The sequence below is a fragment of the Anser cygnoides genome, chromosome 20 (genome assembly GCF_040182565.1).
Source record: "Anser cygnoides isolate HZ-2024a breed goose chromosome 20, Taihu_goose_T2T_genome, whole genome shotgun sequence".
Classification (NCBI taxonomy): Eukaryota; Metazoa; Chordata; class Aves; order Anseriformes; family Anatidae; genus Anser; species Anser cygnoides.
Window position 1 is genome coordinate 1,316,713 of NC_089892.1, and position 24,654 is coordinate 1,341,366.

At 52.9% G+C, this 24,654-nt stretch overlaps 1 protein-coding gene across 7 annotated transcripts in view; it reads left to right on the forward strand.

The window, feature by feature from the left end:
- NR6A1 (nuclear receptor subfamily 6 group A member 1) overlaps positions 1–24,654 on the forward strand; it is an 87,326-nt gene that overhangs the window by 54,759 nt on the left and 7,913 nt on the right. For 3 of the 7 annotated variants that reach the window (XM_066980565.1, XM_066980568.1, XM_013188764.3), the window contains 7 exons: positions 8,512–8,742; positions 11,254–11,309; positions 13,558–13,715; positions 15,279–15,506; positions 16,159–16,413; positions 22,115–22,236; positions 24,491–24,643. In XM_066980565.1, coding sequence (XP_066836666.1) covers positions 8,512–8,742; positions 11,254–11,309; positions 13,558–13,715; positions 15,279–15,506; positions 16,159–16,413; positions 22,115–22,236; positions 24,491–24,643 — 1,203 coding nt within the window. Of the gene's footprint in view, positions 1–1,511; positions 1,661–2,072; positions 4,497–8,511; positions 8,743–11,253; positions 11,310–13,557; positions 13,716–15,278; positions 15,507–16,158; positions 16,414–22,114; positions 22,237–24,490; positions 24,644–24,654 lie in introns of those variants that run through there. The other 4 variants (XM_048052367.2, XM_066980569.1, XM_013188766.3 and 1 more) reach the window with 4 other exon arrangements.

A 24,654-nucleotide genomic window follows, 5' to 3' on the forward strand; every position in this document is an offset into this window, starting at 1 on the left:
ACGCTGCTGAAATTATTTGCTTTTCATTAGAGAAGTGAATGCAGGCTTACTGACAAGCACTGTAGATAACATTTTTAAGTTCTGATCGTTTGACTGACCCTTGTCACCAGCACACACCTCTCTGCTCTACACACACGGCTTGTGTCAGCCCACTGCGGGGCCAGGCGAGCAGAGCTGGGCTGCAAAGCCCGCTGCGGTGATTGAGGAGAAGGAAACAGCACATCCAGGAAGGACCTGGAGGGACTCACTGGCCGTTCCCTCTTTTCTAATGCATCCCTTTTTAGAATATCGCTTTAATTGTTAAGTAAATCCATTAAAACTTTCAGCTGAATTCTGATGCATGGTATGTACGGCTGCGTGCTCAGCATGGCTCCATCCAGAAGTTACTTGGAACGCGTGTGCTGCAGCAGTGAGGAGGGAGCGGGACGCGTTCCCCTGCGGTCGGACCTACAGCGCTGAGCTCCGGGGGCTCCCGCGCACCCGCGATGGCTTGGGCAGAGCGCAGAGGTGGCGGCGTTGTACGGCAGGGGGAAACAACAGTGACTGGGTCTAACGTGACCAACACGGTCTGGAAATTTAGGCCTTGCAACCTAAAAACTGGACCCTGGGTGAAACTGAGACGTGGAAGACCTGAACCACTGACACCTGCCTCGGTGCGACACGGACGCAGTGCGTGTAGGCTGCTTTGCCAGCTGGGAGCTCAGCGAGATGCAGAGTACTGGAACGCCTGATGCCGGCTACTGGAGCCCTGCAGAAACCTCAGGATGGGCCTAGGGCATCCACATCGAACAGAGGTTTGCCAAAGGGCTCCTCTGGGGCGCTGACGGCCAGCACTGCCCGCAGCAGCTCCTTCAGCTTCCTTCCAAAGCGCCCGGTGCTGGGCACGGCCACGGGAGATGCTGGAGCAGACACAGACACGCTGCTGCTGCTCTGGCAACTGCCACGAAGCCCGAAGCGGAGATCTGGCGCGTGGCGTGGGTCGGGACGCGTGTCCTCCCGCAGCAGCAGCACGCGGTGCCGCTCGGCGAGGGCAGGGCGCGGGTGGAGCGGGCGCTGCGGTGCCTGTGGGAGCACCCGGCGGGCACCGGGCAGGGCCCTGAAGGGAGGGACGCGGCGGGGGGGCGACCCGAGGCCCCCACCGGCTCCCCCGAGCCCCGGGCTCCGTGAGGGGGGAGGCAGCGGCGCCGCGTCCCGCTCCCCTCGGCCCTGCTCCCCTCAGGCCCCGCTCCCCTCAGGCCCGTTCCCCACAGCCCCTCGGCCCCGCTGCCCCCGGCCCCGCTCCCCTCAGGCCCGTTCCCCACAGCCCCCCGTCCCGCTCCCCTCGGCCCTGCTCCCCTCAGGCCCCGCTCCCCTCAGGCCCGTTCCCCACAGCCCCTCGGCCCCGCTCCCCCCGGCCCCGCTCCCCTCAGGCCCGTTCCCCACAGCCCCCCGGCCCCGCTGCCCCCGGGCTCCCCTCGCTGCTCCCCCCCGGCCCCCTGCCCGCAGCCCGTCCGCGGGGGCCGCCCGCCGAGCCCCGCGGTGACATCACGGCTCGTTAGCATAGGGTCGGCCCGCGGCGGCGGGCGAGGGCCGAGCAGCCCGGCCGCGCCGCGGCCATGAGGCGGCCCCGCTGAGGAGCGCGGCGCCGGGGGGATGAAGCGGGACTCGACCTGCATGGAAGGTGAGGGCGGCACGGGCCGGCCGCGGGGACGCCTCGCCCCGCGCCTTTGTTCGGGGCCGACGGCCTGGGCCCGGCCCGGGGGTGGGGGGGGGTGTCCCGGGGACGGGGGGGAGGTGGGGGTGGATCCGGGGCGGGCGGGCCCCGAGCGCAGGGCCCGGGCCGGGGCCGGGGGGAGCGGGGCCGGGGGGAGCGGGGCCGGGGCCGTGCGGGGCCGCCCGGTGCCCGCGGGGCTTTGTTGTGCCCGCGGGGCTCGGCTGCGGGCCGGGAGGAGGCGCGGGGCGAGGGGGCTGGTGGTGGGCCCGGCCGCCGGCGCCCGGACCGCCTCATCCGTGCGGCCATCTGGAGGAGGTTTTTCGGTATTGTTAATTACTGATGGCATCGGGGTCGTGCGGGCTCCCGATAAGGCAGCGCCGGCCCTCCTGGGAGCAGCACCCGCTGGCAGATAGGTTGCAGCCCGGTTTTCTGCCTTCCCCGGTGATGGAAGCCGGGGCAGAGCCGCCGCTGGGTGATGCCGGGCCCGGGACGGGAACGCTGCGGGGGGAGGCAGGCCGGCGGGGCTCGGCGGGGCAGGCATTGTTCGGGGCCCGGCCGGGGCAGGCAGCGCCTCGCTCCTCGTCCGCCTCCCGAGCTGGGCTCTGCGTGGTGCTGCGCCTCTCCTGCCTCCAACAGCTCCGGCGGAGACGTTCCGGGGCGGGGAAGCCAGTTTTTAACCGTGCCGCTTCGTAATTCATCGATTTTAAAAAACTCCTCTAACCCGGAGCTTAACGGGGAGCGTGCGGCGGTGCTGGGACGGGGCGAGGAGACGGTGCCCGGGTCTGGTTTTTAAATGCAGGGGAGGCCGAGAGCCGTGGGAGCCGGCTGCTGAGCCCCGAGCGGCTGCGGAGCCGGGCAGCAGCTGCAGAACGCCCCTCCGCCGAGCTGGCGGGGCACGTTTGGGCGAAGCGGGCTTTTGTTCCCCGGGCTTTGTGAAACAACTGGCTCAAATAAACCGGCGGCCTCTGCAGGGCTGCCTTTCATGCGCAGCACAAAGGCGTGGGACGGGGACCCCGGCGCGGTGTGGGCCGCGCGTGGCGCCCCGCGACGAGCCTTGGTGCGCCGGTGGTGGGCCGTCGCCGGCCGGGGGCATCAGCTGCGCGCCGTGATTTATACCTGTGCGAAAACGGGGAGCGATGCTTCCCCTGACTTTTTTACGAGGGTTTGCTTTTGATGGAGCCCTTCTCCTGCAGAAACAAAATCAATATGGAATAAGCCCGCATCTGCTGGATGTAATTACTGGGGGAGATAACAAACCGAGCTGCACTGGCCGTTTCTCCGTCGCAGCATCTCTACTTTTGTCTCCCACGCTCCAGCCGGTGCTTTTTGAAATGAGCCCGATCTTTGTGTCTCTGTAGCGCAACACCTTTTTACAGCAGAGAGGAGGAGGTTGCAGGCCACCTCTTTTTCCACCCCCCCCCCTTTTTTTTTTTTCTTCCCGAGGCTTTAGGAGGCTTGTCCGTTTAAATTAACCTCTATCCCAGCTGGGCACACAAACGTTTTTGTTCCAGTTCGCAGAGGGTTGGTGCCGGCCGGGCTCGCGGCGCAGGCCGGAGGGGCAGCAGCTCCGCCGGCTTTGTGCGCCCTGCGGCGGCCGGGGGCCAGCCCGAGGACGTGGTCCCTGCCTGCCGTCCTTCCCTGCTGGTCGCTCGCAGACCCCCAGCAGATGCACCGGGTGCCGGCGGGGCGCTCGAGGCAGCAGTGCACGGTAACGGGGCCGTTGCTCCTCAGTATTGAATTTAACCGGACCTTTTTCCCGAAACAAAAAGCCGACCATGAACGAAGTCGTGGGGAAAGATAAGGGGCAAAGGAGTCTCAGCACGTCTCTTGGTGTTTGAGGCATCGTCAGAGGTGAGAGGTGAGCGAGGCTGTGTTAGGCTTTCAGTAACACATGTGTGAGAGCTCCCCTCCCCGCGCCCCTCCCCAGGCAGCTGCTGCGGAGCAGCTTGAGGTTTAAACGCGCCTGAGCAGGGCTGTGGGTGTCGTGTCCTCGGACGAGTTAATCAAGAAGCAAAGAAACGATACGTAGGTGAAGAGATGTTAAACCTATTAATTGCGGTGTTGGGTGCCACCTGTAATCTTCGCTGTGGAAGGTTTTCTGAGCTGTAAAGTGAGTTCAGTTGCGTGAACTGGAACTCCTGAAAACTGCAGCTTTCTTTGTCTTCCCTTTCCCTTCCCAGCCAAACTAAATCCCAGCACGTTCTCTTCTTTGGATCTTTGGTGCAGGTTTTGTCTTAACTTCTTGGCTCAGTCTAGAAAATGTACACTTTGTTTCTGCTCCACAGTATAGCACCGGTGCTCCAAACAGCACGCTGCCCGTGCGGACGCCGGCTCTGCCTCCCAAGGCGGACCCCTCGCAGGCAGCCGCGTGCTGTGGGTTTGAGCTGCACACACAGCAGCGGGTACGGCGCCTTTTGCGGCTCGGGGAGTCGGCTGCGATGCCGCCAGCGTCTGCTCCTCTCCCGAAGGCGGCGTGCTGCCGGCCCGCTCGGGAGGCAGCAGCAGAGGCAGTGCCCTGGTGGCAGAGCTTCTTTGCACGAGTGGCACCGCTGGGAGCGGTGACGGGGGCTTGCTGGAGACCAAACACGTGTCCTGATACTTTAGTTTATTTGCTCTGTATTTTATATGCGCATTCATGGGTTTTAATGTTTTCTGTACTTGTATTTTCTGTGCCTGTGTGCAGACGTGCCCAGACAGTTGAATGCCGAGTGCTTCAACAGGAATCTGAGGTATTTCTTCTGAGAAATTCGTGGGAATTTTGTTTCAAAAATGATTCCGAGTACTCATCTCATTGATGGGAAAAGTAAGTCTTTTATGAAGTAAGTGCACGGCTTTTACCGCTTGCCGTACAACACACAGACAAGTGGAGGTCCCTCTGCTTTCTCACACTGTCTGCTGTGACTCTTGTGTAACATCATAATATTCCTGTAGAATTTGCATTGTATTAAAATGTGGTATGAAACCTACCATGACCTTTGAAAACAATACATCCTTTAATGTGGCTTTGGGGAGGGGTTAGTGAGGGAGTAGCCATAAAAATCTTCAGGGTTCAAGATGAGGTTGAGATTTTTCTGAGTGCTTTTGTCGTAGCAGCAACTGTTTGATTTAGTGGCCCCTGTTACAATAGGTTGTGAGAACAAAGCCCGAATATCCCCTGTATGAGTCCGTTACGTGTAAGACCTATCAAAAAAGCTGAATCGAAAGGTGTTTGCTCAGCCCTTTCTCCCTGACAAACCACAAACAAGCTCTTTGGAACAGCTTGGTACCCGTGGCTTTATTTCCTAACCACCATTGTCAGGAGTCGGGGAGATGAGCACCAACACACCAGGGAGGGGGGCAGGCTGCTGCGCTTTGAAATGGCTGTACCTACACCGAGCCGTGGTATTCGGTGAAATTTCAAGGTTAAGGGGGTTTGGAGCACTCCCAGTGCAAGGCTGCTTTAAATTCACCCGTGCTTTACGATTTCTGTGAAGCCCAGTGACGATTCGGCCTCAGCGATCCCAGTGTGCACTTGCACAAGGAGCTTGCGTTAAGCAGGGTGAAAAATAGCAAAGGTCAGGAGCTGGCAGACCCGCGGGCTGTGGGAGGATCGTCCTGGGCCTGAGCACAATTTCTGCAGGATTTTTTAAAGCACCCAAACTCCGAGACTTTCTGTAGGCAATTATTTTTTGTCTGCCAGTTTTGTTTGAGGAGTAGTTTACGGGGTACACGGGCATCTCTTTCTCTGTTCCCTGGAGGTTTGTTTCTTTGTTCGTGGCATGAAGCACTGCTCTGTGGTGTGTTTTAATCTGGAAACACACCCAATTAGCAGTTTCTGCAGCGAGGCATGTGCAGCCCGAGGTTATTGTGGCAGCGGGGTCATTCACACTACCTCGCCGCTGCCCTGCTCGCGGGGAAATGGGCATCGCAGGGGAAGGGTCCTGTGCTCGGTCGCTTTAATCCCCCGTGCTTCCTACGTTCTCTAGGCGACGGCCCCATTCTTCCAACAACAAAAAGCTGCGCCTGGAAATGAGCCCTCGTTTCAACGCCCCTCATCAGCCCCGCAGCCTGTGCGGCGGGGGGACGCTGCCGGAGCGCGCCAGCCCGCTCCTGCCCGTAGGCGAGAGGCCGGCGGCCGGCTGACCCGCGGCCTGCCCGCGGGCACGGGGCTGGGGGACGCGAGCACGGCCCCGGACCCGATTTATCGTGGCGGTGGTGGGAGCAGGGGGGCGCTGAGCTCGGCCCTGCAGGGAGGGCTCTGCGGCCCCGCGCTCATCCCCACCGCCTCCGCGGCTTTGCGGGAGCGTGAAGGGCGTTGGTGGCGCAGCTCCCGATGAGGAGTCGTGCCCAGGCCTCCCTGGGCGAGGGGCTCGGCCGGCCCCGGCCCGGCCTGGGAAGCCTTCAGCCGCGTTGCTCGGGGCGCACGCCTGAGGTGGGCCGGCCGGCGCAGCCGGGAGCGCGTCCCCGCGGCGGTGACGCCGTGAGGGCTGCCTCAGCTGAAGTTCGCGTTGCCTTCCTTCAGGCCTTTGTTTTAGGATCCCGTAACAATTGCGGTGAAATTTGCAGAAGAATGCAAATTTGCATGCCGCACGTTAGTAAATCTTTTAAAAAATTAATGCCGATCGGTTGTGGTCACTGCTGGGTTTAAGCTGTGGGGAAAACTGCTCGTGAGTAAGAGCGGCTGGTTTGCGTTTGGGGCTGGCTTGTGTAACCGAGGGCCGGTTTCCTTTCTGCCCGAAGTGCTTGGCTCGTTTCTTTCTATCGAGCTCGTATGTTCTGCAGTAGGAAGGAGCTACGCTGGTTTGTCACAGTGCTGAGGCTACACCACGATCGGGGAGGGCCTCAGCGTGACTTCTGTCTCCTGCCACTCCAAAACCCGGCAGACAAAAATATCCGTGGCTGGGAAAGCTCCCGGTCAGGCGTGACTGAGGAAAGCCCGGCGGCGTGCGTGCGTGTGTGTGTGTGTGTGTGTGCCCAGGGGTCTGTCCAAACGCCAGGGGCTGGGTGGTGAAGCTGGGCTCCGGGTGCCTCGGGCTTGCAGCATCTGGCCCCAGGGAGCTCCAGAGAGCCATTGCCACCTCCTGGGGCCTGGGGGAGCTGCACTGTTCCTGCCCGGCAGATTGCGCTCAGGCCAAGAAATACCAGGAACGATCCGTCTGAGCCAGCACCCGCAGGAAACACACTGCGGCCAGAGACAGAAGCGTGGTTCCTCGAGTCCTGCTGACAAAACCGCAGTGATGTCCTTTCTGCCCCGCGGTGCCTCTGCCTCGCCAGGCCAGCGTGACCGAGGCATCCCGCAACGACGGTCTGGCTCTGGGGAGAGGCCAGGTGCCACACCGCACACCGTGTGTACCCAGCACGCCCCCGAGCAGTGCCCGTCTCCTGAGCACAGCTCTGTTTGCCCCGATCAGGGTTTCGTTGGGTTAAAACACGGGGGCAGGGGACGACAGAGCGTTGCTGGGTGTGCGGGGTTAACGCGCCTGGTGGTTAAACATCTGCCGGAGAAGGCTTCTGGTGCGGTGGGCTGGCGTTATTTTAGTAGGGCTGACTTTTAACGTGAAGCAGGATTTAGGTCTCCCCGTGCAGATGCAAGATAATGAGACTACATCTAGGTTAACGAAGTCAGTTGCTTTAGCCATCATTTACTTTTTCCTTTCTGTTTGACATCCACGTCTATGAAGATTACTGCGTGCTCGCAGAGGTTCTCGCTGAGCCGTGCATCATCCCTCTTCTGTCTCACAGGGGCTGTTAAAGCCGTAAGATACTGAATTTAATATGACAGCTCCTGTTGCTGGGGGTCGTACAATTTACATGTTTTGTCATCCAGAGGCCTTCCAAAGGTTTGGAACAGGAAGAGTAAAACCAAGTCACAGCAGCTTAACCTTGTTGTCGGTCCTGTGGTAACGTTCGCTCGGGTTGCGGACGCATGAACTGCGCAGCGAGGCTCTCCACGAGGTGGCCGTGTCCCCACGCCCCCCTGCCTGTCCTGTGTCCTGGCTGTACCCAGGGCCCCGTCCCGGCGCGTGGCGCAGCGCCCGGCCGCTGCCCGCCAGGCACCTTCACACCCTGCTGTGTCGGCTGGCGCAGGGCGCCGCAGCCCCTTTTTCCTCTCTGCTGGTCCCTGCGAAGCTCAGAAGGGGCTGCAGGGCAGAGCTGAGCTCTCAGGCCCGCTGGAAGGGTCCTGTCCCAGCTCTGGGGAAAGCCGTGGATGGAGCCCCCTGCTTCGGCGATGCGTTACTGCTCTGCAGTGCTGCGCCCTGGGTCTGGACGAGTGTGACACGCTCGCCTCCGTCAAACCTGGCCTTACAGAAATGCAGGATTTCCTTCCTGGTGTGTGCCCGCAGTGGGTGCCGTTAACACCAGCTATTGAGAGGAACGTTCAGGCAAAAAAAAGATTGGGAATAAACTTCGGAGGCAATGCGGCTTTCTTGTGCTCTGCTGGTGGGAAAATACAGCGCCCATTTCTCTGAGCACACACAGGCCGGTGCCGGGGAGGCTGCTCGGGGCTCGCTCTGCCCAGGTGGTGGGGAGCGATGTGCCCCAAGGCTGCTCGGGGAGCAAAGAAATTTCTGAGACGCGCAGGTAGCCGCGGTGGTGGGATCTGCTGCAGGCTTGCACACGCACTCCTCACAGTCTAAAAAGCAACTCCTTTTCCAGACCGCTTTGAGTTTCTGGTAAACCGTATGACTAAGAAAGAGGGTTTCTGTATGATCAACTGTGAAATGCGCTGCTTTGAGTAGGTTTTGGGCAATGAAGGCAACTCCAGTCCCGTAGGGGCAGGTCGGGTCACTTGGGGAAGCCGGATCGCTGACCACAGAGCCCTTTCCCTTCTCTTCCAGATGACCGGGTTGACCAGCGAACCTGCCTGATCTGCGGGGACAGAGCCACGGGTCTGCACTATGGGATCATCTCCTGCGAGGGCTGCAAGGGGTTTTTCAAAAGGAGCATTTGCAACAAGCGGGTTTACAGATGCAGCCGAGACAAGAACTGCGTCATGTCACGCAAGCAGCGCAACAGATGCCAGTACTGCCGGCTGCTCAAATGCCTCCAGATGGGGATGAACCGAAAAGGTAAAGAAACCTGAACTTTGGGTGCTGTATGTGCAGGCGTGAGCCACACGGCCCAGCTGGTCTTTCTGGGACAGAATCTGCTTTTTCCCTCTCGGGCCGCCTAAATAACCAAAACTAAAATGAATCTTGTCCTGTCTTAAATCCGTTGGCTTGCCTCTGCCACCCCTGCTCCTGAGGGTTCAGGGCTGCCCGGGTTCGGTCGGTCTGTCTGTCTGTGAGAGCTGAGGCTTGCAGCTGCTGGCCTGCGACAAGTGCAAGTGGCCCTGGCTGCTGCCTGTTCCCAGCCGATGGCACGCAGCCCCCAGCGGAGCAGCTCCTGGGTTTGGGAGCACAGGAAACGCTCGCCCCCAGCGCAAGGTCTCTGAGGAGGCCAGGACCGGAGCTGTCCTGGGTTAGGGACAGCTGTGGCGTGGTCCCCTGAGTGGCCGAGGTACAGAGCTGGTGAAATGTGGTGTCATCTTCCGGATGAGAAATCCTAAGTAGCTCGGAAATTAATAGCAAAAAATAGACTGGGATTTATTTCAGAGCTGTGTCTCTAGTCTCCACTCCAATCTTTTGACTTTTTAATCTGCAGAAAAAAGGTTGTTACCCTTTAAAAGCAGACGTTTCCTAGTTTAATGACAATAAGCTGAGTAGAAGCAGGGGCTGCTGTAGCACAGGGGCTGCTTGGGCTCAGGCTTTGATACAGAAGGACTGCTGCCCAGCCTCACAGACGCAAGCATCGGGTTGTGTTTGTTAAACGTAGCTATCAATGCTTCGAATATCATAACTCATATGAAAGCCACCTGTCAAAAGCACTGAAACCTCCATAAATTCACTGCAGATCCACCAGGGTCTTTGTTACAAAATGCATCTCGGGGGTGAGATGGAAAGCTTATTTCCCGACTGCCTTGATTACAAATTTTCCTGGGGATGCCGTTCGATGGAGGATGCCTGCTGCTGCTCGGCAGCCCCGTAACCTGCGCGGGGCAGCGCCGCCATCTCCCGGCCGCCGCGCCGGTGCTCGGCCTGCTCCCGGTCAGCGGCGGTCCTCGCTGCAGCCCGAGCCTCCCGGGGACAGGACGCAGCTCCTGAGGCCTCCTGGCTCTTTGCAAGTGCCTCGGGCTGGGCTTTTCCGAGCAGTTGGTGCGTGCGGTGGGGATTTGCAGCCACGGATAAACACCTGCGGCGTTCGGTTCGCATCGCACAGACCTCCCGGACACGGAGCGCGGTCGGTGCGGAGGGCACGGGGTGTGGGACGAGCTCTGCCCAGGAGGGCTGGGCGGCGAGCCCCGGGCAGGCTGGTGCCGCGCGCTGCTCCTCCTCGGTTCCTTGGCTTCTTTGCCCTGACAGGTACCAGGTTAAGGAACATTTTCTTCGGTATTTTCTTGCCACTGTGCAAAAGTTATTGCATAAATGAGGTGCAGAGTTACCCCATAAGCAGGTATAAATACAGTTATTTAATTCACATAAGGCATAGAGCTTAACATTTGGAAAAAGACCTGCTTTGAGGAGACTTTGGCTCCCCTGCCTGCCCTGCTGGCCTGCAGGCAGCCCCGGTGACGAGCGGGGCCCAGCCTGGCTCCTGCTGGCGTGTGCTGGAGCAGCAAGTGTGGCGCCAGCCCAGGTTTGGCCCCGCTGTAAAAGGTGCAGAAATAGCCCAGAGGGAGACGCTCCATGTCAGAAGGGTGCTGCTGGACACCACGAGACTTGCCCGCTACGGGAATTTTTCCTTAAATTTTGTCCCGTTTTCTGTTTCTGGAGAGCCCCCCCAGCCCTGAGCGCAGCGCGGGGGGGCAGCGGCGGCTGCAAGGTCATGGCGCAGCTGGGGAGAGCCTGCTGCCAAGTCTGCCCCGGCCCGCTGGGAACGAGATTGGGCCCTGATAAACACGGGGACCCGGGCCGGAGGGCAGGTCCCCTTCTGCAGGGCTGCTCCGAGGTCGGGGCTGGTGGGGAAGGGGCAGGTACAGGAGCGGTTCCAGCATCATCTCCTTAATTGGGCTTCGCTGAAGCTTTCTGGAAGTTGTTGAGAGAGGCTTAAAAATGCAGCTGCAGTACGGGGCGACGAGGCTGCTCTTCTGAAATGAAACTGCCGAGTTCAGGCCAGTAACTCAGATTTTAAACGGCCACTTTGCGTGCAACCATCTTGGTCAAATGTCTCCTCCGTTTCTGTGATAGCTTTAGGAGAGCTGGCCCTCTGAAACAGCAGCGGGGGCGAGCTGCTTTACCTCTGTGTTGTCTCCAGCATCAGCGGTGTCTGTGCTGGTGCAGCCTGGCTTGTGGTGGCCTCGCCGGGCTGTGTGCTGTGGCATTAGAAATGCCGCTGTTGGCTTTTCATTTTCTAGCAGACCTGCGCATTTGTTGAATTATTTGGGGGGAGCAGTAGCGTTGCTCTCCACGTGCCATCTCTCAAATTAATACAACGTTGTGATAAAGGACTGAGTATTCCTTTGTAGGAATCTATTAGTAGGAATCGATTTTTTGATACCAAATAGTAGTGTTCCTTACCAAGATTTGTTTGTTTTCTTTCAGCAATCAGAGAGGATGGCATGCCAGGAGGCAGAAACAAAAGTATCGGACCTGTCCAGGTGAGCACATGCAGAAATGTCTCCAGGGTTCGCTTGCTCCTGTTCAGCTGACCTTGGCACACACCTCTGCATCAGCTGGGCTTCCCTCTGCTGTGGCAGGGGAAAGGCTGGCCGTTTTCTGATGGGAAGGCAGGTCCTGTCCATGGGAGGTGTGTTTTCCAAGTGCTCTCCTTGCCATTACTCCTGGTTCTAGCTGCTGGGAGCCGGAGTCATGAGCAGCGCGCCCTGGGACGGGGAGGAGGCACCGAGCTGAGCGCCTTTGGGAGCGGGCTGGGGCGGTGCTGGTGCCGCGGTGCCGGGGAGCAGCAGGGGCTGGGCTGGGGCCGGCGCTGCTCTGGCAGAGCCTCCCAGCCCTGCCCGTGCCTCCTGCCAGCCTGGTGGGGATTTGGCTCCCCGTCTGGTAGAGATGCATGTCACAAACAGTAGGTTTGTAAATAAAGCGCGGCTCCGCTTGTCTGCGGGAGAGGACGCGTCACAGCCCCGGGGGATTGCTGCAGGTGCTTGCACGAACACCCTGGGATCCCTGGGTTACTGCTTGAGCCAGCGCAGTCGCCTGCCCTTTGTGAGCAGCACGAGGACCTCAATCCCTCCAAAGCTCCCAGTAAATCTTGCAGGCTGTGTGCTGCAATTTCTTAAGTTGTTGCAAGTGGGGCTCCCAGTAAATGTCTCAGTGATTGATGGCGCAGCTTGTCTGGAGATGTCTTGTAAAACGCGAGGTAATTCAGCACAGCAGCTTGTACCGCACGCGTGAGAAATGATGGCTGTTTCCAGCTTGCTTCTAGAAAAGTGGCCTTTAAAAAGTTTACTGTTTATTTTAATAAAACAGAAAGAATACTGAAAGCATTTTTGTGACAGCGCGCCTATGAAAATGCTGCGCACCCCAGCGCAGAATGGCAGATGTGAAGAGCCAGGGGCCAGGCAGCTCAGGTCCTCCGTGACTGACCAAGAAGAAAACAAGAATTAGGTGGTGTGGCCCTGCTGACAGTCAGCATTAGGAGAGAGACAGCTCAAATAAATAAATAAAAATCCCTTAGAAATGATACAGCATTTCCTGCTCTTTGCAAACATCGTGTTTACAACCACATTGGTTACTAATTCCAAATCCCATGTGGGTCTGTCAAGAAGAAACATTTATTTCTGGCTTGGTGACTGAATTTTTGCTGCCTCCGAATAATGCAGCTCTAGTAAAGGAGCAGCCTTGGCTAGGCAGCACGGGCCCTTGCTCACCTGAGGCTTGTGTGGTCGGTCAGTGCTGGCCCACAGGTGATGCCGTCAGCTCCATTTCCTGGGCAAAGACAATTTAATTATTGCACTCCTCACGTTTTTTACCTGGGTAAGCCTGGTAGGCTTTTCTGACAATTTTGCAAGACTGGAATAAACTCTGCAAGCAGTGTTTGAACGTCATTTTCAAGAGCCTGAGCTCACTGCACTGTCTAGCAGAGTGCTAATTCGAGGTCTTTCCATGTTCTGTGACAGCCATGCTGAGGTACTCACAATAAAAAAAAAAGAAGCCAAAATCTTTGTTGCATATTCATCACTGCCGATGCAAATCTCCAGGAGCGTAGCCAGCTCCTTGAACCTTCCTACTTCTGGTCTCTCCAGTATCCTGTAGCAGTGAATTCCATTATTTTTTTAAGTCCATTTTAGCTTCATACATTTTACTCTCTAATACTTATTTTAAGTAATAGGTGCTTGATGACTTCCTTAGGTGCAACCTGGGGAAAAAGCAGTGAACAGTGATTCCCTATGAGCAGTTTCCTGACTAATTCAGATACACCACAGTGCCTCTCTCAATGGCTCTGTCAAACCAGAGCCTGCCCCACCTGCTGATGGCCTTTTACCTCTGCTCAGTACCGAGTGGTGCTTTCAGGGGACTGGCCCCAACTGCTCCCCATTTTTTCACTGTGTGATCCAGCTGATTTATGGCTCGTTGCTGTGTGCGTATTTGACATCATCTTTTCATGTGTCCATTCCTGTCTACTCTGTTATCAGCACTTGAGTTGTACTGCTGGAGCTGAAGGTCACCATGACTAGCTGTAAAGAGAATTTTTCATGTATGTTGTTAAATGCAAAGGGAGAGTGTGGTATTTCTCGGGACACTGAAGCATTTCTGCTAGCGCAGGTCGGTTCCAGCCCTGTTTGTTGTGGCAGGACAGTCAAGGTGTTTGCGTATGGAAACTTTGCCGTGTTTCTCTTCTCAGTGGAAGTAGCAGCTTGGCACTAACTGTAATAATCTTATGTCTGAAAGATATCGGAGGAAGAGATTGAAAGAATTATGTCTGGACAAGAATTTGAGGGAGAGGCAAACATGTCATGGAGCAACAACGGAGACAGCGACCACAGTTCCCCTGGAAATGGAGTTTCTGAGAGCAACCAGCCTTCACCTGTTTCTACTCCATCTTCAAGGTGGGAATTACCTCTGGAAGAGTTTCACGTTACAATAATTTTGACTGTATTTCCCCGAGTGATACTTGGGATCAATGTAGGAAAAATTACCCTGGAAGTACCTCCTCGTGTAAGCTGAACATACTGCACATTTACTGCACATTCTTACATCTCTAAATGCGCTTTTAGAAAGACAGCCACTGGACTGGAAATAATTGAGAGGTGAAATGCTAATGATTAAATGAAAAAAGAAGGCAATGTTGAGTTAATGTTCTGATATTTGAAACAGAGTTCTTAATTTGTATTGATTTTTCCCCCTGCAGATCATGGAAACCTGATTAGCTCTCACTGTTTGTTCTATATAAGCTCTTATTCTCCACTGTGCTCAGATTTTGAAAATAAATGAACTCCATTTAGGTTACTAATTGGTGGTGTTATATTGTCAGTTACTGTTAGTGCTGGCCACCTGATTCAGCATTTGATTGTAAACACGGCAAGAATCTCGGGCTTGCAGTCCGTCTGCTTTCGGTTGCATTCTAAGCTAGGAGGTGTTTGTGTTCGCCGGCTGTATAAACTGCTTAATTTACAGTCCTAAATTCTGGCCCTTTAAGAAAGCAGGAGTGGAAATGCTTGCTGCAGTCAGCTCTCTGTGCTGTGCTCAGAATGGCTGCTCGGCAGCAGTGCCCCGTGCTTCGCTAAATGGATCTAGCTGGAGTCAGGCGCAACGCGAGGCGAGTGCGAGGCACCTCTCTGCACGCCCTGGTATTTCCAGTGCAGGATTTAAACACAAAGGGATCTTCTCTTCTCTTCTCTTCTCTTCTCTTCTCTTCTCTTCTCTTCTCTTCTCTTCTCTCTCTTCTCTTTCTTCTCTTCTCTTCTCTTCTCTTCTCTCTCTTCTCTTCTCTCTCTTCTCTTCTCTTCTCTTCTCTTCTCTTCTCTTCTCTTCTCTTCTCTTCTCTTCTCTTCTCTTCTCTTCTCTTCTCTTCTCTTCTCTTCTCTTCTCTTCTCTTTCTCTTCTCTTCTCTTCTTCTTCTCTTCTCTTCTCTTCTCTTCTCTTCTCTTACTCTTCTTCTCTTCTCTTCTCTTCTCTTCTCTTCTCTCTTCTCTTCTCTTCTCTTCTCTTCTCTTCTCTTCTCTTCTCTTCTCTTCTCTTCTCTTCTCTTCTCTTCTCTTCTCTTCTCTTCTCTTCTCTTCTCTTCTCTTCTCTTCTCTTCTCTTCTCTTCTCTTCTCTTCTCTTCTCTTCTCTTCTCTTCTCTTCTCTTCTCTTCTCTTCTCTTCTCTTCTCTTCTCTTCTCTTCTCTTCTCTTCTCTTCTCTTCTCTCTTCTCTTCTCTTCTCTTCTCTTCTCTTCTCTTCTCTTCTCTTCTCTTCTCTTCTCTTCTCTTCTTCTCTTCTCTTCTCTTCTCTTCTCTTCTCTTCTCTTCTCTTCTCTTCTCTTCTCTTCTCTTCTCTTCTCTTCTCTTCTCTTCTCTTCTCTCTTTCCTTTTTCATTTTTTTCAACATTTCTGGTGGAGCTGGATTTTTAACATTTTAATGAATTGTGTGGAATTCTTGTAGTATATTAAAAAGCTTTTCCTTTTCCAGTAGGTCTGTGGAGCTGAATGGATTCGCTGCACTCAGGGATCAGTATATTGGGACGCCGGTGTCCATGCACTATCAGTACCTCCCGCACCTTTTTAGCTATTCTGCTCACTCGGCTCTGATGCCCCCGCAAGCGCGCAGTCTGGACCCCCAGTCGCACAGCCTGATCAATCAGCTGGTGTCAGCGGAGGACTTGGAGCCGCTCGGCACTCCGATGCTCATTGAAGACGGGTGAGTGTGCGCAGCGTGGCGGAGGGGGCAGCCCCGAGCTCCACGTTTCAGCTCGTCCTTCAGTAAGCTGCCCGTGTGTGCGCACGCCCGCAGCTCGTGCTGCGCAGGGTGCTGGGGGCACGGGGAGCCGGGTGTGTGCTCTCAGCCCCGATGGCACGGGGAACAGCGCCTGGGGAGCAGCTGCAGCCACAGTGCAAGCAGCAAACCAGAGCGTGTCCCATGGCTAGGCTGGGCCCTGGGCTGGGGCTGGGGTGCGCAGACCTTGGCGGGGTGCCTCGGGCTGCATGTGCCAGGCTGAGCCTGCACGGGAGCAGGGTTTGATGGTTTCAGCCCCGAGCCGTGCAGAAGGGCTGGGGATAAGCCCCATAGCTGGAAAAACACACACGGCTGGAATAAAGCCGGGTGGTCAGCCTGCTGGGGCCGAGCTGCCCCCTGCCCCGGGAGAGCCCCTGCTGCCGGGGGGGCTCCCCCAGCCCCCGGCAGGCTCTGGCAATCGCTGCTCCCACCGCCAGGTGACACTCTGGGCACCGGCATGCCGGGCGCTCGCACGCCAATTCCGGTGACATTTTCCTTGCTCTTCAAGTGCCTTGTCAGATTATGTCATTCAATGTTTTTAATTATTTCTCTGCCTTCATATTAACTGTGCCTGCAGGTATAAAGTGACTCAGGCAGAGCTGTTTGCATTGTTGTGTCGTCTGGCGGATGAATTGCTTTTCAGGCAGATTGCTTGGATCAAGAAGCTGCCGTTCTTCTGTGAACTCTCGATCAAGGACTATACCTGCCTGCTCAGCTCCACCTGGCAGGAGCTGATCCTGCTTTCCTCGCTGACTGTTTACAGCAAGCAGATCTTTGGTGACCTCGCGGATGTCACCTCCAAGTACTCTCCCTCTGATGATGAGCTGCACAGGTGAGGCGCTGGGCTGAGCCCCAGGTGAGGGAGCGTGATGTGGTGATGGGGGAGCAGGCAGGGAGCAGGGTGGCCAGGTGCCTCTTCCCTACCCCACCACCCCTGTGGGGACAGGCTGCTTCGCCCGCTGCTGCCGCCTTTCTGTTTTCAAGGCAAGGTTATTCCGTGCTGAGAACAAATGCCTGAGACTTCATATGTGACGGGGGCCGTGGCTAGTCAGTGCTGAGTAAAGCCTGCATTTTCAGGGCGGTGTGTGATGCTGTCTGAAGTTTCCTTTTGGTCGTGCTTTTGGAGTGGATGTCCCCGGAGCAGGGTGGGCACACGCTGTTCTGGCTCATGCTTGTGCTCCTTAGGTCCAAATGCCTTGGGAAGAGCCACTGAGGTGCCCCAGGAAACCTTTTAAAAATCTGCATTTAGGGAGGCAGCAGATTCACTAAATGTGACAATCTATTACATCGAAAAAGTGGGTGCACATTTATGCATCTTCTCTGCAGGCTTCATTCAAATGATCCTGTGAGATTGTATTTTAAAACCAGCAGGTTTTAATTGGTAAGAATTACAGGCTTGTTTTCTGGGGCTGATGAGGACCAAGAGCTCGTGTAGACTCAGTGTTTCTGAAAATTATACCTCAGACTTAAAACGTATATGCTAGCAGTTCTAACAGGTAGAAGATAAGTGGTGTTTAGCTGTGCAAACATTTTTAGGAAACCTGATGCACCTTTGCTTTGAGTCTCATGTATTTGGATCCGAAGGGTAATTTCCATTTAAGTAGTCTCTTTTTAAAATATAGTTTTATTTAACTTGAAATGTTTGTCCTTCTCACTCGCATCCCCATTAATTTTATACAGAAGTAGGGTTTCAATTTCAGCCTCTCTTAATGGTGACTTGTCTTAGAATTCCTCTAAATTTTCAAACTGACTGACTTACCTGGGTCCTCAAACTGTGGGGAGACAGCTGAAGGTAAATCATGTTTGGAAATATTCATTTGGAATTGTGCACAGAAAAAGGGCAAGACTTGTAATATATTTCAGTCTGATCCCGTGATATCAGTTAGTGTTTTCTATTGAGACTGATAGTTTTGTTTCTGTCTGGTCTCTGTGGCTTCATGCAGCTCAAAAACACTTGCATTCTATGTTTCTCAGTGAGTGGCCCGTTTCTTCCTATTTTTTCCTGAGCTTTCTCTATATCCTTCTTTAAGAATTTTCAGTACATTTAAAAAATATATTTTTTTTCTAATTTCTTTGATAAAAGCTGATGAAGTTGATAAAATCAAACTGCAAATAAGGGAAAAAAAAACTGTGGATGTAGTCTGTTTCTCGTTTCTTTGTTTTTTAAACTAACAGCAGCACTAACAGAAGGGTTCCCCCCTGTCCTGAGCAGATAGCTCAGAGGCTTCCCAGCTGTTGGAGGAGAAAACAGGTACTGGTTAGATCATTTCGAGGATGGTTCGTTCTCCTGTAGCAAGGCTGTCTTCCTCCAGCACAGCTCCGCAAGCTGCCTTTACCGTGGAGAGAGTAAAACTAACTAGTCTGACACTTTGGGTAACCCTGAGATACAGAACAGAAGGTCTCCTTTAAAAATCTCTTGGGCCAGGGGAACGATTGTTCACAAAGCTGGTCATCGTTAGTATCAAAGTCTTCATTATTAATTGCTATTTCAGTGTTTTGATTGCATAAATTTAAAGATGTTGCAACTTAGCTGTTGTTTTTTTTTCCGTAGTGTGTACTATCTGATGTTCTGAGGAACCTGCCTTTCATTTATCATTTGGGCCAGGGTGATGGGTTTTTGTGTCCTTTTTTTTCCCTATTTTCCCTTTCTCTCCTTTCTCTCTCTGCTGTAGTCTTGGTGCCAGACAGGTCCTCCTTTTGGTGGCAGACTAAACTGCTGCCCACCCTCTGACGTTTGCCCTGTTCGTTCCCTGCCTCGATAGACCCGGCAGTTCTGCAAGAGTCGGCGGGGGATCTGAGTGTTTGGGGAGCAGAGATTTAAAACACTTCTGCGCGCTCGGTCGTCCCAGCACCTAGCAGTTTCACGCGGTTCCTTTGTGAACCGCTCTCACAACCTGAGAGGCTGACTGGGCGATGGCCACGAGGAGGCGAGGACTGGCCCCAGGTGCCTCATTTCCTGGGGCAGGTCCTGCGCCCGGCCCGGCCATTCATCCCGCATCTGGTGCCGCTCCTGCGAGGAGCAGCGAGGGTCACAGAAAGACACAATGCCACTTGTTCCTGTATTCAGCCTTCCCTTTGTTCGCGCTGTCCTGGTCGGAGCCTCTAAAGAGAAGCGTGCGTTTCATTTTGGGGTTGTGATAAATATGAGCGAGAGGTAAGAAAATAAGACAAAGGAGGAATCCTCGCCCTTCAGAAACGGGCAATTCAAAGCCGGTAGCCTCAAAAGTCCTTCAGGGCAGATCTGTGCACATGGGTGAAAATAGGTGTGCTTGGGAGTGCGACGTTTCTGTGGTCTCTTCTTCTGATTTAGCTTTTCAAGTATTAATTGTCATTAATAGGGAAAATGGGAAAACGTGCACCAAAAAGCCATTTAGCGGGAAGCTGCGCAGATGAGGGATCTGAGCTGTGCCCTTTCAGTCTCAGCTGTCGCCGTGGTGGCTGCCCCCAGCGTAACTGCGTGCGGCGCTGGGATCCGTGCTCGTGAAAGAGCTTTTCCTTCAGGTTTGTAAGGGGACTCAGAAGGAGAGGTTTTTCTTGAAGAACCTCAGTTTCCTTGAATTCCGGTGTTGGTTGATTATTACAAACTGAAGGCTGGTCTTACAGCCAATTGAAAAAATTAATTTAAGCAGTGCTAGTCTGGCTTTTTGGGGTGAATTTCAGTCTCACAAAATGCCAGGAGCAATGTTAATGCTTAGGTGGGTGACAAATGAACATATGGGATGAGCTCCTGTGTTTTAATCACTTCTAACAATGGGCTGAATGTTCTCGTGGCCTGCTGGATCAAATGTTTTCTTTTATTGTGCTGTTTTTCTGTAGATGACTATGAAATGAATAGATTCCTGACCTCCCCCAGCACTCTCCTGATACCGCTTCCCTTCCCCCTCTCCCCAGCTGATCCTGATAACCCATAGCCAGAAACCCGCCTGGTGTAAACTGCGAGGAAAAGTGTGTGGAGGAGTCAGTCCTCAGGAAGAAATAGGGCTGTGAAAAACAGAACAGCTTTGTTTGAAAGGGGGAGGAAAGTATGCACAGAAAAGTAAGACAGTTCAACTGCAGGAATGAGAGAAGAGCTCTCCTGGATTTATGAAGTGATGAGTGGCTGGTAAAAATGTGCACGCTCTAAAAACAATTAAACCCAACAGACAACTGAGTGGTCTTTGTGCTCATTAACTTCTTGAGCTTTGCAATCTTGCACCTGCAAGATTTTTAATGTTAACTTGAGAGCAAGGAAACTTGTACAACTTTAGATTAGCCGACAAGGCTTTCATCACTTACAATATTACTTTCCTGAAGAATTGACCTGAAGTTCAGATAGCTTGTTTTCACTTCTCTGAGGCCAAACTCCACCATGCATTTTACAAATAACTTTGAAGTAAACAAACACATGCCAAAATAAGGTGTTATTCAGTGAAAAGGGTTCTATTTTCGTTCTATTCAGAGATGGCTTTCTGGTTGTGCTCTTATTCTTTGTGCTGTACAATGCCAGAGCGCAGCTGAAGCTTGCCTAAACACTTCTGTCCCACTTCTCAGGATTTATGCAATATATGGTTTCTTTGAAACCGGTGGTATCGCGGTGAGAGGCGCTCAGGAGAGGCTGGTACTGGCCATTTGCACACGTGGGACATCGCCTGCAGGCACCGGGAGCTGCTCTGCGCCCTTCAGGTTCTGCCTCTGCCTTAAATCACCTCTGTTGTGCTGGCACGCAGGCAGGGCCTGGCTCCTGCGGGAGCCCAGCACTCACATCAGCATGGGGATTTTGTTCTGCACCCATACAACCTCCAGCAGTCGATTTCCCGGGGGATTCTGAGGGGCTGCCTTCCCGTGCATCAGGGTGCCCTCTCCCACCCCTCCCGTCAGCTCCTGGCTTCTCCTGGCGAGGGTGGGAGCTCGGGGAGAAGCCTGCAGCTTGCTTTCAACGAGCCTCCCGTGCCTGAGGCTGATGGTTTTCTCGGAAGCATCTCATCCCCCTCCTGTTTCTGAAGCTTCTTAGATGTCTGTTATCGTGCGTTTAGCATCGGACTCCCACGCTGGCCTCTAATCTCCTGCTCACCTGCCTGCTTTGAGTGAGCCCACGCCGTTCTGCCTGACAAACAGCCCGGCTCCCTCGCTGCGTATCGCAGCGTGGCCGAGCACAGAGCTCTCCGTATACAGACGACGCACATTCAGAAATGAGCGCGCCTTGTACCCGGTGAGAATTTCCCCTGGGCTTGTGCAAAGGGTGGCTCCAGGTCCCAGCAGCGGACCTGTGACAGTCCTCGCTAGCAGCAGTGGGTTTTTGATTGGATCTTGATACGCATTGATAAGGTGGAATGAAACCTGCACATCCTATTTGAGGGGCAGGTTTTAGAAGCAAATAGCATGTCCTACCTAGACCCTTAGGCATTGCATCTGTGACCTGGAGTTTCACTCACTTTAACAAGGATTATTTGTGCTTCTGTGCATGTTTGTATTTGCGGAAAAGCTCCCAGCCTTACTGTGGTGTCTCACTTCAGGAAGCTCTCAGTCGACAAAGATCAGCAAACCGTAACACACGGGCAATAAATGGGGTTGTGTGGAAGTCCGGAACCCTTATCAGTTGCTCGTGGGAATTTTAGGGAGGTGATGGAGGTGATCTTCCTCACCTGCCCATTAGATAATTGAAGGGTGCCACTGTTGTGCATGGGGCAGTGTCGTTCTTTGGTATATAAATAATGCTAACTCAAATAGCAGTATGTAGGTAAAAGAAACTGTAGGCACTTCTGCTGTTGGCAACAGGAGGTGGTTCCTGTGCGGCAGGGTCTGGTGTCCGTATTCCCGCAGCCCTGCACCACGGATGCAGCTGTGTTTTGGTGCTGCTCTGTTCATGTTGAAAAGCCCTGGGCAGAGCCAAAGCTTGCTAATTGCATTGATTTTGTAAGAAAAGGATAAAATTAATGTAGCAGCTCTCTGAAACGGAGGGCTTTGTTTGTAAAAAAAGGAAAAAGAAAAAAGCCAACAAGTTGGGTGTCAGGTTAGATGTCTGTTGCAGAGAACTTGTGTTCCTCTGTAACGTGCTGTACAACAGTACCAAGCCTAAATCCCCCAGGTTGGATGTGCGGTATTGTCCAGCTGTATGGGACACCAGCACACCTTGCAGGATGCTTCAGTATTTCTGCTGGCCACTTGCAGGGATAAATTCAGTTGCTGCAGGTGGCAGAAAATACAAATTGAAGAAAGGTGCCTGCCCAGTGAGGTGAGAAGGCACTATCCTGATGGAAAGCGGGGGAAATAGAAGTGTAGAGAGGCAAAGCAGTGTGCCTACAAGCACACAAGAAGTTATTGTGCATTTCTGGCTCTGTCAAACCTTAAGCTCTGTCAGAACAGGCTGATGATGAACTGAAACACTTGCTTCAACTTCAACTTAATAGTCCCAGCAGACTTGAAGCAGTTTTGACAAAGATTTTTTGAATTCCACTTCAAAATTTTAAAATCTCTGAAGTTATTTTAATAATCTTCTTACCTTTCTTGTGTGGACTGTGTCCTGAATGCATTGATGTATGATCTCTGTCCTCCAGATTCAGTGAAGAGGGGATGGAGGTGATGGAGCGGTTGATCTACCTCTTTCGCAAATTTAACCAGTTGAAGGTCAGCAACGAGGAGTATGCATGCATGAAAGCCATTAACTTTCTAAACCAAGGTGAGTCAATGAAGAGGAGGAATCAGTCCTGCCGGAGAAATTGTCTGAAACGATCTGAACAGTCTTTGCTTCCCTGATGAAAAAGGGGAGGAAGGGATCTGAAACCCAGGGACAGATGTGGGCTCTGGAAACTCTGCCCTTGTACAGACAATGCGCCACACAGTGTCATAGATACCTGCCTGAGGAAGTTCTGGAAGTGAATGAATTCATTTGCGTAGTCATTTGTATCGCCTTCAGATGTAGACACTGAAGGTAGTACGTGTGCCATTTTACACATGTAGCAACTGGGCCAGTATCAGAGTAAGACCATAGCAGAGAGACTGGCGAAACTTTCCTAGAGGACATTTGGGTGACCCATTACTTACCAACTGCTAATGAACTTTTCACCAGGCAAGGATCTGTCATCTGAAAGTATCAGTGGTTTAGGTAGCTCTTTAGGCAATTAACTAAATGATTCTTTTAAAACAGTTAATTCACATGTTTTTTTTTTCCAAAGTAAGTATTGATTATTTGCATGACGAGCTTTCACAGATTCCCAACTGAAAAATGTATTTGTTCATTCTTCTGCTTGAAAGGGTGGCTTTGTAAAGCTTGATTTTCCCTGTTTTTTGTTTGTTTGTTTTTTTTTTTTTTTTAGAGCTTTTCTGATTCTGTAAAATATTTACCTTCAGGATTTATGCTTAGGTCACCTAGCTGGCTTCCTGATATTTAGGTTCTTCATCAATATATTTTCCTGTGCCTAATGCTACCTCTTTAAAATGGAAAGTATTCACGAATGAAGTATTTATGTGCAAGCAATGAATTCCGCCTAATAAGGGGCTGTATCCTCCTGTTGATTAACCACTCTGTTAAAGCTGGCCGTCCAAAACGTTGCAAGACCCTTGACATTTCAAAATCTTGAATAAAGTCAGTGCAGAATGAACTGCAGATTAATTCTTCAATGAGTGAGGAAATCCTGGTCATTTCCTAACAAATGCAGTGGGCTGAAATAGTTTGGAATCGATAGGTTTGTTGTGATTCCCTGATACAGTAGTTGCTTGTCGTAATTACACATCCGTGGAGCCTCTTGGGACGTTTCTTTATGTTGTGTGTGCATAAATGAAGAAAACCGTGGAGAGGCAAATGCTTAATAGATGGTGTTCAGCTGTAATTTTGGAAATAAATGTCCCCAGAGTCTTTTTGTACTGTGAAAGATAGTTGCAGTCTGTAAAAATGTGCTGAAAACTCCCTCCTCCCCCACTCGTTTTCACCAGGAGATAGTGCTGACGCTTCAATGTGTGCCCGGGCTGAGATCCGGTTTGCTTCCCTGGGCAGTTTCCTGACACTGGATAATGCACTTCTTTAGCTGTCTCCATTGTTTTCCGAAATGTATTTTCATTAACTTCCTGCCTCCTTTTATTTTTAGTTGAAGTTTGCAATTTTTTATGTGAAATACCTGAAAATTATTTTTAAAAGTCAGCTCTTGGGCAGGAGATCAATGCCTCTTCCGTCACATTGTCGTACGGGAGCGAGCCGCAGCGAGGGTTGTGCAGTTCCCGTGCTCCGGCCGCGCTGGATCCCTCCCAGGACACCCAGCAGCATGCAAATGTCATTGATCATGCTGAAAGGTGGCAGGGGGACTTCCTGCCCTGTTGATGGCTTGGAAATGTCCATTTTTCCTTTGTGTACATTGCCTGACACTGGTAAAGCTAAATTTGAAAACGAGAGCTTGACCAGGTTATAAATGATATGACATAATTCGTAAGCAAGTGGGGAGAAATGCGACGATACCTGGAGTTACAGAGTTGACCGCTTTCCTCAGCCAGATGGTACAGTTAAAATCATGATACAGCTAAAATCACCGTGTTTCTGTCTGAGGTAGTATTACAGCGAATCCACTGTGAGGAGTGAACCTTGACACACAGCTGCCTTGCAAAAGGCAGTCAGGGACTGCAGGTCTGGAGCTGTTACCTGCGAGAGAGTTCACTAGGCTCTGAAGATGAGCAGCTCAGGACTTGGGCTGTTCTCATCCGTGTCTTTTGCGGAAGGAAGTCTTGCACCTGGACACCCTGGGGGTGCAGGCACACCAGGAGAGGAGTGAGATCTTAGTCTCTGGGTAACTAGACATTTGAAGTCAGCCTCCAGAACAGTGACCCAGCTTAGAGTTTTAGAAATCAGTCTGTCCTTCCTGAAGAGATGGCAGTAAGTGTGAATCTGCTGTTGTTCTCAGATGTTTTCCTCGTGTTTTCATTTCTCTAATCATATGCTCTTTCAGACATTAGGGGCCTGACTAACGCATCCCAGCTGGAGCAGCTGAACAAGCGGTACTGGTATGTCTGCCAGGATTTCACAGAGTACAAATACCCCCATCAGCCCAACCGTTTTCCGGATTTAATGATGTGTTTGCCAGAGATACGATATATAGCAGGTAACTTTTTC